Raw genomic sequence first — 12,631 nt, forward strand, 5'->3', positions numbered from 1 at the left:
GGGTATAGTGATTGATTAATAATGCCTATTTTTCTTCTTTTCCTTAAGAATAAACCATGTCCCAGAAAGGGATTTATTTTGCTTGTCTTTTCTCTCTTCATCTAATGAATATGTTTCCAAATTCATAAGAAAAAATTATTCAACCTATTTAATTGTAAAAATCTGGCTGATTGAGGAGGGCATGAGAAATCTAAGGGTCTGAGCAGGCTCCCCACCCCAGCAGCACGCCTATTCAGGGGACAGAAGTGAAACTCTGGAAGCAGGTGCAGGGGCTTCCTCATGTCTGTCCCCCAAAATGTACTCTTTCACTTCTCAACTTCAACCCTTGGTGGTTTAAAATTTCTTTCACATTCAGAACTCCATATCTGGAGGTGATTTTAGAACATACCCATATTTAGGTCTCAGTGAGTGTGGGATACATGTTCATAACTGCAAATTGATATTTTAGGAAATAGATAAATGCCCAGACTAAGGCAAAGGCTAGACCTTTAGTCAGATTTTCACAGAATCTACAGAATGGAGACAGACACAGATTTGACAATTTTGTTTTCTATTCCAAGTAGCTTTCTGGAGGTCAGTTGTCACCCGGGGCCAAGTACACAGCCCCAAGACTATTTTGAAAGCCAAGGATTAATCCTGTTTATTGTAGGTTTTGCCCAATGATGAAATCAGAAATATGTGCAAACACCCTTTGAGGCAAAGCTGGATGATAGGGATCTTCTTGCCAGTTATTCCCTGCTTCTCCATCCTTAATATCACCTTATCCACTTTGACTGTACATAGGTTAAAATTCACATTCAGGCTGATATTGGGAGTGGGTGAAAGTGCCAACTCCAAAAATAATAGGGAATCTCAGTGAAGATACATCTTACAATGCAAGTAGGAAAAAAAATAAAGCTGATGACCACAATGAAACATTAAAAATTAAAAGAACCAAACAGAAAGGAGAGGAGGGAGAGAGGACCATAATTGCCATGAAGACATTTTTTTTTTCCCCAAGTAACAGAAGAAAATAGATTCTGCAATGAATGCAACACAGATAACTGTTCTGAGTTGGGGGCAAGTTAATTATATTCAAGAAAAGACATCATTTCCAGAAAAATCTATTTTTTTTTCAGTGAAATAGTTTAGTTCCTTCATATAGAGACATATTACACAATGTTAACAACCATGAAAAACAATACAAAATGCCCTCCATTTAACAAGTAGAAAAATATAACTAGTATATATGGCAATTGTGAATCTAATACTGTACAGAAGTAATTTATGGATTTTTACAAATAAATTATAGCTTAAATGCCCTTTTAAAATTCTTTTTCCCTCTAGATGTACAACCAGAAGTTACAACTGGAAAGGCTCTGAGCCTAGCTTACTGCAAATCAGTGCCAGTCAAATGTCCTGCCCACCAGCTCGAAGAATTTCTTGTTTGGCTCGTGGAAATATTCGTGCAGTTTGTTGAGTAGTTTGGGGTCGACCTGGGGGTGAGCCCGGCCTTTGGACTCATGTAAGCAGCGGTCCCGGCCACTGTCCCTCAGACAGTAAAAGCCCTTGGTTTTGTTAAAGTAGAAGTTCGAGGCGTTGATCTGGGGCGACAGCTTCAGGAACCTCTCGACCTTCTGGATCTCGGGGAAGGGGTTCCTGATGAGGCGGTCGCCGTCCACGATGTGGATGTGGCGCAGCGGGAAGAAGCGCAGCCAGTTCTGCATGTGCACGTGGTAGAGGCTGCGGTTGAGCGCCTTGTAGTCCACGTTGAGCCGGCCGTCCCGCAGCAGGAACTCCTCGATGGATGGGTAGGGCTTGCGCTTCTGCATGTGGTTGTAGAACACTTGGGTGTAGTCTGACAGCACGCGCTCCGACGGGTCTCGCAGGATGAGCAGCAGCCGGATGGAGGGGTTCATGCTGTGGACTCTCTCAGGCACTTTGGGCGACGTGAAGTAGGCGGGGGTCTTTTCCACCGTGAGCTGGTGCGGGAAGGAGAAGGGCATCTGGCTGAGGTACCAGCCCAGGCCGTGGCTGTAATGCTCCTCCCAGTCGAAGAAGTGCACCTCGTTCTCTGCGGCTGCCACGTCCGGGTGCAGGCTGAGCATCTCCAGCAGTGCGCGGGTGCCGCCCTTGCGCACTCCGATGATGATGGTCTGCGGCAGCTGCTGGGCAGAGCCGTTGGTGGCCCCGCTGTCTTGCATGTCATCCCGGAGGGTGCCTGCTTTCCGCAGGAGCTCCTGCTGATTGGGCTCCATCCCGGAGGCCACAGGGCGGGAAGGCACCAGCTGGGGCTGTGTCACCAGCAGCACCGCGCCCAGTAGTAGCGCGGCCATGCTGGACACCACGGTGGCTTCACTGGGCCCCGCACCGCTGGGTCATGAAGCTCTCAGCAGGGAATGCCTCCTAGTCAGTGGTGCATGAGTGTCCCAGGCTGCCAATTACTAAAGAGGAAAGGGAAAATATTAACCCCCAATAAACACAGGAATAATCCAGGTGACAACTGTAGACCTGGGTGCTATATCCACCTCCCCAGGACTCTTCTTTTTTTCTGTATCCTGTAAAGCAGGGGGTGGCAGACATTCTCAGTAAAAGCCTAGAGAGTAAATATTTTCGGCTCTGGGGGACATATGGTCTCTAAGGCAACTCCAGTTCCAACTGTGCTGTTACCCATCTAAAGCAACAAAAGAATAGACAAAGGAATGGGTGTGGATGGACTCCAACCAAACTTTCTCTATGGATGCTGAAATTCCAATATTAAATCTTATTCATATTACTATTATTCTCTTTTATTTGTTTTCTTTTTGCAACCACTTACATGTTTGGCTTGCTAGCCCCACCCAAACAGGACCAGACTTGCCCCCACCAGCCATAATTTGCCAACCTCTGCTATAAAGAAAAGAGTTGGAAAAATCCTTTGGACTTCAGCAAACGTCAGTGAAATATCTAGCACCTGGCAGCCCCTCCTGGCACAGGGGAAGATGGTGCAGAAGCAGTCTTTGTTTCTGCATCCCACCTCCCCAGTTAGGGGCTCCTAATTTAATAGGGCAGATGAACCCATGTCCAAGACTGAGTCCCAGCTCTTCCCCCAGCACCCCGTCCTTGCCATGGCCTCTTTGTGGAGCATGGTGCTTCTCAGCAACGTGATTCTGGCTCGGACCATGGTACCATGTGAACAGACATGACAACATCCAGACCAAACCCTTCCTCAAGAGCTGTGCACTCCCGCATTTGTGCCGTCACCATGAGAAGAAAGTGATCTGGCCAACTGCTGATCTCAGGGGAAGGTGAGAGATTCATGCAGCAGAGTGGCCCGGCAAGTCCACTGTGCACAGTACAACTGTCCTGGCTCCTGAGAGAGAATATGTGATTGTGGTTTTGAATCACGGAGTCTGGGCTGGTTTGCTTTGTGGATGAATCTGTCAAATGATAACAGGTGCAACCTGACTCCAGGCAGCAGGGTGCTGTATGTTATGATGGGAGTTCAGTGGGGTTCTGTGAGGACACCTGTTCTTTCATTTGCCTGAAACAACTGGGAAAGTCTGCAGAGAGAAGGAAATGTTTGAAGTAGGCCCAGAGGGATTAAAAAGGTGAGGCTACCAGAAAGAGCAAACGGCCTTCTTGTGTACCAGCCTTTACAATACATAAAGTGGCTCACGGTTGTCTCAGATGATTGTCATCACAACACTCCAGAGTAAGATAGGAAACCAGGATAACTGTCACCATCACTGTGTAGATACAAGGCCTAAGGACACAAATATTTCATGTTTTTCAAAATTCAGAGCCTAAATTCAAAACTCTAATGCAGGGTTCTCTTTCCACCAACTGCCTCTCCTCTACCAAATGTCTCCTATGTCTGGGATTTATCACATTCAGATAATAAAGTCCCTTAAGGTCACAGAGATTGTGGGGCTAGAAGCTAAGGGTTCCCAAATGTGGACAAGTCAGGGTTGATGCTTTCTATACAACAACCTGTGTGTGACACTCTCTCCAAAGGGAGATTGGAAGCTTTCATATAAGTTATTCCTGTTTAAACATGTTAAGGGAAGAGTTGGAGGCAGGCCCAGCCAGGGGACTGTAGGGTTTAGAAAGCCAGTAAAACTCTTCTGCACCAAGAGGATCCCTCAGGTTTAAAACTCACTTCATTGGTTTAAAACATTATTAGACTGTATAAACAAAGAGCAAATCCAGGGCTTCCGTTTGGATGATCAAGCCAGTTGATGTATCTGCCTCAGGTACAGGGTTATAGGCTTTGGAAAACATTGAAAGTGAGCAACTAATGTTGGACACAGAGAACCACACACAGAACATGGGAGAAGGGACCATCAGCCACAAAACTCTTTAGGGGAAACAGTCTCTAGGGAGACAAAGCAGCAGGTGTTTCTAGTTTGGTTCAGCTACTGGGATGAGCTGCATGCAACGGGTCCTTTGCTTTACTCAGCTCAAAGTCTCAGACTGTTTCAAATTTCACTTCCTTCTCAGTGCTCATGTGGGTCAACCAAACGGACCAGTTGTGTTTGCTTTTTTCATGTTTGGGGGTGTGTACGTATGCCTGTGTGTGTGGGCATGTGTGTGTGTGTGTGTGTGTGTGCGCGCGCACGCACTGGCAATTGGTGGGAGAGGGCGACGTGAGGGAGGCAGTAGCTCCTATGCGCTAGAGAGCAGCCTCTGTGCAGTGGGCCCTCTGGCCCCTCTCTTAGTTCTGCATCCAGACTCAGGAAGCAATGGGATGCAAATTATTCAACACCTATGTGATAGAGGCAGTGGTCAGAGCTGAAATTTATATTATCCGACTCTTTATATCGGTGCTCTTTCCACGCTAACACCAGGCATTCTGGTCAGCAGGGTGTGCATCTGGGATTTCTCCCTAAAGGGGAATTGCCAGCAGACAGCAGAGAAGAAACTAAATATAGTTTGTCCTTTATTAAAACAAAACAACAAAACAAAAAAAACTGTGCAGTTAGTAGTTTAAAATCTCCTGGTTTCTGCTTTAACACTTTCCAAAAATGAATTTACTTATGTCTAGTTGTTTTTCATTCCAAAAATATTTGAGGTGTGTGGGAAAAAAATTCAGCTAATGTCTTATATATGTACATGAAATAGATGTAAACATGTACACACACATATACAGGGCTCTCGACACAGCTATAGATACATGTTTAGTAAGTCTTTGATGTGTGTATAAAACTATATGTATATGCACATCTAAATATAACATATATTCATTAACACATATAACATATTAACATATGTAATGTAGTAAATATGCATAAACAGTAGCCACTGGGAGTTAATTTCTTGTCGTGGTTTGATAGTTGGACTTCCTAGTGACACACACAGAATTTCCGGGCCTTTTCATGACATTCTCAGGCAAGGAAAGATCTTCAAGTTCAGGTGAGCCGATCAGCCCTTATCTGGGCCACTTTGACCTTGACATGGGATTTCAAACCTCAAAGCAGAAAACAGTCCTTAGTCCTTGCTTTTCATTTCATTGTTGAGGAGGCCCTGAGGTGACTTGCCCACAGACATGGAAACTCTCTGGGCCTAGAACTTTTGGGTCCTGAACTCTAATCCTATAGTTTGGAGGCCACTGTCTCCCAAGAAAATGGTCTTAAGGTAAAATGATGACAGCGTTTTGGGGGTCCCAAAGAAGAAAAGCCCAACAACGTACCCAGCAGTGACAATGCCTCAGCCACCAACACACTGGGTATATGCATCCATTTGTTCTTTTCAGTAGAGGGGTCTGAGAGAAGCACACAGGCTGTGGAGTCAGAGTCCTGGCTCTAGTTTTGATTTTAGTGAAAGCAACTTAGCCTCTCTCAGTTTCTTCATCTTTTAAATGATAACATTTCCACCACCCTCCAATTATTACTCTATCTAAGATTGAAATAAGATAAAATGTACCAGGGCTGTCCAACAAAAATATAGTGTGAGCTACATCTGCACTTTTAAATTTTCAAAGAGCCACATCAAAAACCAACTAATGTATTTTTGGTAACCCAATATATCCAAATGCCATTGCTCTGACATATAAGCTCTATAAACAATAAAGAAGCTGTTATGCATCCTTTGGTACTAAGCCTTGAACACCAAGTGTGTGTACCTTTCCCCTCACTGCTCACCCCAGGTCCACGTGACATGCAGCAACTGAGGTGCAGGGCACAGAGGGCAGTGGGCACAGCTGTGCTCTTCATCTGAAAGCTCTCTCATCATAGTGAGATGCTCTCCCCTCTCACAGAGGAGGAGCTCTTGAGCCGAATAAGGACCAAGAAAGTGAGTGTGCACTTGCAAAGAGCAGAGATACATGTACTATTCCCCCACAAGGAATGAGCCAGGTAATACTGAACACCAGCCACTTCCTGAAATTTGGGAGGCCATAGCTGCTAAGGGCTTGGAGACAGAGTGCTCCCCAGCACCTGGAGTAGGGGCCCAGTCCCTTGGCAACAGCAAGGACCACATCTCCCATCTGAGGCATTTGCATTAGGCAGGCCCTGGGCTGGCAGCTCAGCACACCACTATCTTCCTGCTCACCTCACCATGATCCCTCAAGGAAACAATCTTAGGGTCAAAACCAAGGCTCAGAGGAATGAAGTGGTCTGTAGAGGAAGCAAGAGGCAGAACTAGGGATCAAACTCAGCATGAGAAGGCACAGTGGGGCCTTGCTCCTTGGCAAGGCCTGGGGTTAGTCACCCCTGGGTTTGATTCTCCCCCAAGAATCAGGGCATCTGCTTTCTGGTCACTGGGCCTCTTGGTTTTTCTTCAGTCCTCTTGAAAATCCGCACCTGGCACCAATTCTTGGCTGAAGGGCAGGGTTTCTTTGAAGAGCCAGCCTGGCTAGCATGGGCAAAGGGAACCCTCCTTCCTTTTGCAGAGGGACAATAAGTCCCAAAGGGAGGTCTGGCCACCTCTCTGTTTACTTCCCTTATCAGGGAGGTTGTTTTCTGGGTGTTGCAGTGACAAGCCAGTCCCTGAGTTTCAAGACTTCAAAAGACCCAAGTCCTCTCCATGAGCAGCACAAGAAGATCTTGACTGTGAAGATATTGACCACACACCAGGCAGAGGACCACAGTGGGCAGTACACAGCAGTTTCCAGATGGAGGCTTCCCTTGTCCTTGGAATTCGTTCCAATTTCTTTCCTAGGTTGGAGACTGCTAAAATCGGACTGGACTGCCCCACAGGCCTCACTGTGGTCCTACAGCCAAGCTCCAGCCCAGCGTACCTTTCTGTCCCTATGAGCCCACCAACTGTGGCCATGGAATTTTCTGCTCCCTTGGCTTTCTGAGGCTGGCTCTTTCTTGTCATTTGGATTTTATTTCAAACACCAGCTTTCCTTGCAGCATGAGCCCACCTCTCTCTTTTAATCACTTCCTGTCACATCATCCCATATTCTAGGCCTCATATACACATTGCTTAGGGACTGCCTGCACTTAGCACCGCACACTGTCACTCTGTTGGTGTTTCGTCTGCCTCTGCTGCGTGGCCCAGGGTCTGGTGTGATTTCTAGTACTTAGTACATGCCAGAGGCCCTACTTGCTGCATGAAGTCTTCCAATGCCATGGACACTTCAGCCAATGACTAGAAGTTACTAGGGAAGGGTTTTAATTTAGCAGAAAGAGAAACTTGACAGTTTATGCAAACTACTTCATCAAGTATTAGCAAGTCTTCCCTCCCTAGAGAGTCAAGTGGAAACCAGATGTTGAAAGGAGGACTCCCCACTCCTACTGGTGATTGGACTCAATCACCTGAGAGTCTAGAAAACATTTTAATTAAAAAGGAGGGAAAGCTATGAAATAACCCTTCGAAAATATTTTAATTTTCTCCTTAAGTCTCCTTATTACATAATTCACATCATGACCTAGATTTCAAATGTAATTAACTATAATATATTCTCTTAGTCCCACCACTGGAAAAGATTCATGGATCAAATGAAGTATGTAGAATATTTCATGAGAGGTAAATTGAATGCATTAGGAACAGAGACACCTGCATCCCCCGTCTGCAGGCCAGCTTCTCAGACCCTGACAGGAAGGTGACTTGGCTGGCATGGGCGAAGAACCGTCTATGGTACACAGTGATCAAAACACTCAGCCCAAGTAGTTTATGGGATTTAACAAGAGGTGGAAAGGGAATGATCACTTGCTGAGCATCTCTGTGTGCCTGGAGGTAAGGTGATCATTTGCATATAAATTCTCTCTTCTAAGACTTACCACACTAAGGAGAGGTGGCTGTTTTCACTTTATTGAAAGTGGTGAAAAGATGGTGAGGAGTAGGGAAAAACAAGAAAGATCAGGTAAGTGTCCTTTCTCTGGGGACCTCAGTGTGCCCCACTATAGAAGGGACTTACGCCTACTTCATCAGGGTGTCATCATGATTAAATAAGGCTACTCATGCCCAGTAGGTAGCTTAGGCCTGGCACATAGTAGGCATTCAACAAACGTCAATAGCCTGCCTGGAACCCTGGTAGACAGGGAAGCATGCTACTAAGGTTGAATGACCTCCTCAAGGTCACAGAATCAGGGAGGGTCAAAAACAGATTCCATGAGCCATCTCCAAAGGCCTTGCCATGCTTGCCCACCCCCCTCAGTGGGGCTGCATCCCTGTGGGCAGTGGGGAGTGCATTCCACATGGAGCTCACACGTAAGCATAAGATAGCAGAAATTAGGGGACCTAAAGTACTGCCGTGAAAAGCTGCTTCCTCCAAGCATCCCATGGTGTCGAGTGATTTAATTTCTGGAATGTACTGAAACCTGAGTAAAGACAGCTTCAACAACAGAGCTGTCATTTTTTATGCAACTAAACTTCCAGGCAATCAAAAGTGTAAGGTTGTTTGTTCATCTTGAAGAGTCAAAAATGTCTTCACTTTCATCTTTCGTACAATTACTTAATAGCCTGTTGCCATGGTGTCAAATTTTCATCCTTGGCAGGTCATTTTGGAAACTTAGAGACAGGGAAGAGTTGAGCATGTGCCTGTCAGTCTGCGAAAGGACACTGATATTTCAAGACCTGCATAAATATTTATTTTCTTGAAATTGCCTATACATGACACTCGTCAACAGATGTTGACATTCACTGTGGTTTGGACTTATGGTAATCACTGTGTGGTGGGGTGGAGTGCAAAGAGTTCAGGGTAGGAGAGCAAAGACCCACCACACCTGTTAATCCATTTCCTTGGACCACATTTAATGCCTGGGGGAAAATGAAGTGTAATTGACCCCACTTTCCCCTTGAGAAAGATTGAGCCTCTTAGGATGCAACACTTCCAGGCATTCTATGCCCCCATGAGTCCTGGGTAATGCTGGGGGTTCCACATTTGCAAAAGGTTAACTGGATAATGAACATAACTTTCTAGCATGCAAGGATGGAGATGCCTTGGAGACCCCCAAGGGAGGTAGCATGGTATCCTTCCAGAATCAGGGATTTGGAGGCAAAGATTTAATCTCAATGTTGTCTGGGAGCCTCTGAATGCTCCATGGTAAATGGTAAGTACAATATGCTCCACAGTGTGACCTGATGTCACCTCACAAACATTATAGTTCACTTTAGAGAAGACTAGAGCCCCAGGGTTGGGATGAACGGTGCAGAGGGAGGTGACCACAGCTCTGCATGCAGGATGCAATAACCTGGCACAGATCTTTCCAAACAGCAGGAGGCACAGAGCAACTTGGAGGTCCATGTAAAAAGGCAGATTTTATTCCAGAAGGGCTGGGGAGAGGTTTGAGACTCTGCATTCCTAAGACCTTCACAGGGTAGCTGGAACCCCTAGAATAGGCTTGGAAAGTGGGTGCTTGTGGAAGGGTGTTCTCTGCCTTCTCTAGATTTCTTACTGTGATTGAGATTTTTTTTTTTTTTTTTTTTTTATTCCAGGATTAAAAACCACTGTGGTAGACAACACACAGAGGGACCTGGCTGATTACAGAGGTAGTATCATGGGGGGACTGGGTTACAGTGGGGTTTGCTGGAATTAGCAGAGGATTTAGAGCCCCAAACCCCAGGCTTGAATCTCAGTCCCATAATTTAAAATCCCCAAGAAAGCCCTGGAACTAGAAGCCTGAGATCAAACACATTGGTATTATATATTTATGGTGAGGATTAAAATAAACAGTATATACAGGGTACTTCAGATATTGCCATATTGCCTGGCCCGTGGCAAGCCTTCACATGATGGTAGCTATTTTTGTCTCTAAAAAGAAAAATGCTGCATGGTCTAAATGGGATTCAGGGATGATAATTAGTCAAACGCATTTGCTCACGATCCAAAGTACTGCAGTGACTCAACCAGACAGAGGCTCAAGGAAGAAAGGACAGCGACAATAGAAATTATCCAGGCTCCCTGCTTGTGGAAGGGCACGAAGCAGGTCCTTTATAAATGCCTCCCGAATGAATGCCGCCGGCCAGGTGTGTGCAGTGGCAGGCCCCGGCGGAGGAGGAGGAGGCTCGCTCTCCCAGAGTGCTTCATCTGCATTGCTGGGTAGAGAAGGCAGCAGTGACCTAAATAAATCCTTCATCAGACGCAGAAACACACTGGCACAGGCAGTGCGTGGCAGAGCTCTGTGACAGGAGGGCGGACAGGGCCTCTCCTATTACTCAGTGCAGCTGAGTGGAAACAGGGCCCTGTGAGCAGAGGGGAGGCTGGGCTGCCTCGGCTCACTCTGGAATGGGTGGCTTCAGCACTGCCCAGGTAGGGTTCACCCTGCACCCTCTGCCAGGTGCCATCTCGGCTGCGGAAGCCCCCCTGCGTCACTCATCACTCCACAGGTGGTGAGCACCCACAAACCCCGTGTGTTTCTCCAGAAAGTGACATAAAAAGATCCTAGTGGCATGGGAGGCCAAAGGGTCACGTGCCTTCAACTCGTTCTGTCTTATGATTTTGCAGAAAAGGAAACTGAGTTTGGCAAAGAATAGGAACCCCAAAGTCGGGCCTGTGGGGGCTGAGCTGAAGGAAACCAACGTCTCCTTCTTCCCTCGCCATTGAACTCCAGACACATGGGGATCTTCTCTTCCTGTGAGCTGGCCCGGGGAAGATGAGAATCAGATATGTCAAAACCAAAGTGAATTCTTTCTCTGGGATGGTCAAAGGCACAGTGAGGATTTGTTTCATTTCTTCAGTCTATTACAGACTGAAGGCTTGGGTCCTGCCAATCCTCATGCATTAAAACCTTGACCCCCCTGTGTGAGGGCATTTGAAGGGGAGAACTTTGGGAGATGGTTAGGTTGACACAAGGTCATGAAGGTGGGGCCCTGGAAAGGAAAGGACAGGACCATAGTTCTCTTTCCCTACTGGTGAAGACAGGGAGAAGGTGGCCATGTGCAAACCAAGAAGGGGACCTGCAGGAACTGAGTATGCCAATACCTTGATCTTGGGCTTCCAACACCCAGAGTGAGAGGAATAAATGACAGCTGTTGAACCAATCTGTCCTGTTGGCTGACAGTGGCCCCAGCCGACTGACACATTACCAGCACACAAACAGCAGGGGAGGAAGGAGTTTGTGTGGGTCCCCTTCAGCTGTGTAAACACAGAACTACAGAACTGCCTCCTGGATTCAGGCAGGTGACATCCATGTGTGGAGCCAGTTGGCAGGTGGGGACTATGGCAAGGAGCTGCTGCCAACTCTGGCAGAACTTGCTGGAGACCAGAGGCCAGGGTGGTCTGATCTCTGGATTTTTCAAGGTTCAACTAGGGATATCTATGTAACATGACCTGGTTTTTATTAATGTAATAAATAAAAAAACAAAGACATAAGACTAAGCTACTCCTCATCACACATAGGTGGATCACTCATTGTTACGAGGCATATACATGGTTTCGAAGGCTGTCTCGAGTTCCTGGAGACACAGAGGTTGTCCATTCACTGTCCTCAATGAGAGCCCCGTAATTGGAAGACAGACCTGGAAGGAGCTAAGCCCTAGGTTTCAGAGTAGACACGGATGGAGCTAGGCCAACCAGAGCCCAAGGGAAGAGACGGAGCTAGAGGAGCAGGCAGCGCCTGGTAGGAGGCCACAGGAAAGGTGGTGTGTGGACATGGTCTTGAAGGAGACCTGGAGTTTACTCTGCAGAAAGTCCCACAAGTAGGGGGACTGGGGCTGTGGACCAGAGGTAGAGTGCTTGCCTAGCATGCTTGAGGCACTGGGTTCGATCCTTAGCACCACATAAAAATAAAATAAAGGAAAGTCCCACAAGTAGAGTGGAACAGTGATGTGCCAGCCTGGGTACAAGGAGGTCTATACCAGGGTTTGCTGTGGGCACTCAGGTTAAGGCAGGGGATGGTGGACACAAGGCAATAGGAACCTTCAGAGGCTGCAGTGTCTCCTGAGGAACTTAGAAACACAGTAGAGGAACGAGAAATGGGTCCTGAGCACAAATTGCAGCAATGCCACTTCTGCACAGACAGGTTCTGACTTGGGGACAGTTAATGGAAATTTTTGAAAACTTTTACTCAGGATATTTTGGCACATGCATGCTTGGTTTATCACAATCATTTAAAAACAAATATTGAAGTAGGTACTGAGTGCACATGCTCCTTGACCAATAATGGGTTATGTCCTGTTCACACACCATGGGGTTATGTCCCCCATAAGCTGAAAATATCATTAAGTCGAAAATGCATTGAGCACATGTGACCCACTGAACAGCCCAGCCTAGCTGCATGGCACA

The 12,631-nt window shown here is 46.6% G+C and overlaps 1 protein-coding gene across 2 annotated transcripts in view; it reads right to left on the reverse strand.

Moving 5' to 3' along the window:
• Positions 1 to 533: 533 nt before the first annotated feature.
• Positions 534 to 12,631, reverse strand: part of Hs3st1 (heparan sulfate-glucosamine 3-sulfotransferase 1) — a 30,921-nt gene continuing 18,823 nt past the window's right edge. For both annotated transcript variants that reach the window (XM_027939410.3, XM_071614150.1), the window contains one exon: positions 534 to 2,423. In XM_027939410.3, coding sequence (XP_027795211.3) covers positions 1,380 to 2,315 — 936 coding nt within the window. In that variant the 5' untranslated portion in view covers positions 2,316 to 2,423 and the 3' untranslated portion in view covers positions 534 to 1,379. The remainder of the gene's footprint in view (positions 2,424 to 12,631) is intronic.

This window comes from Marmota flaviventris, chromosome 7 (assembly GCF_047511675.1).
Source record: "Marmota flaviventris isolate mMarFla1 chromosome 7, mMarFla1.hap1, whole genome shotgun sequence".
Lineage (NCBI taxonomy): Eukaryota > Metazoa > Chordata > Mammalia > Rodentia > Sciuridae > Marmota > Marmota flaviventris.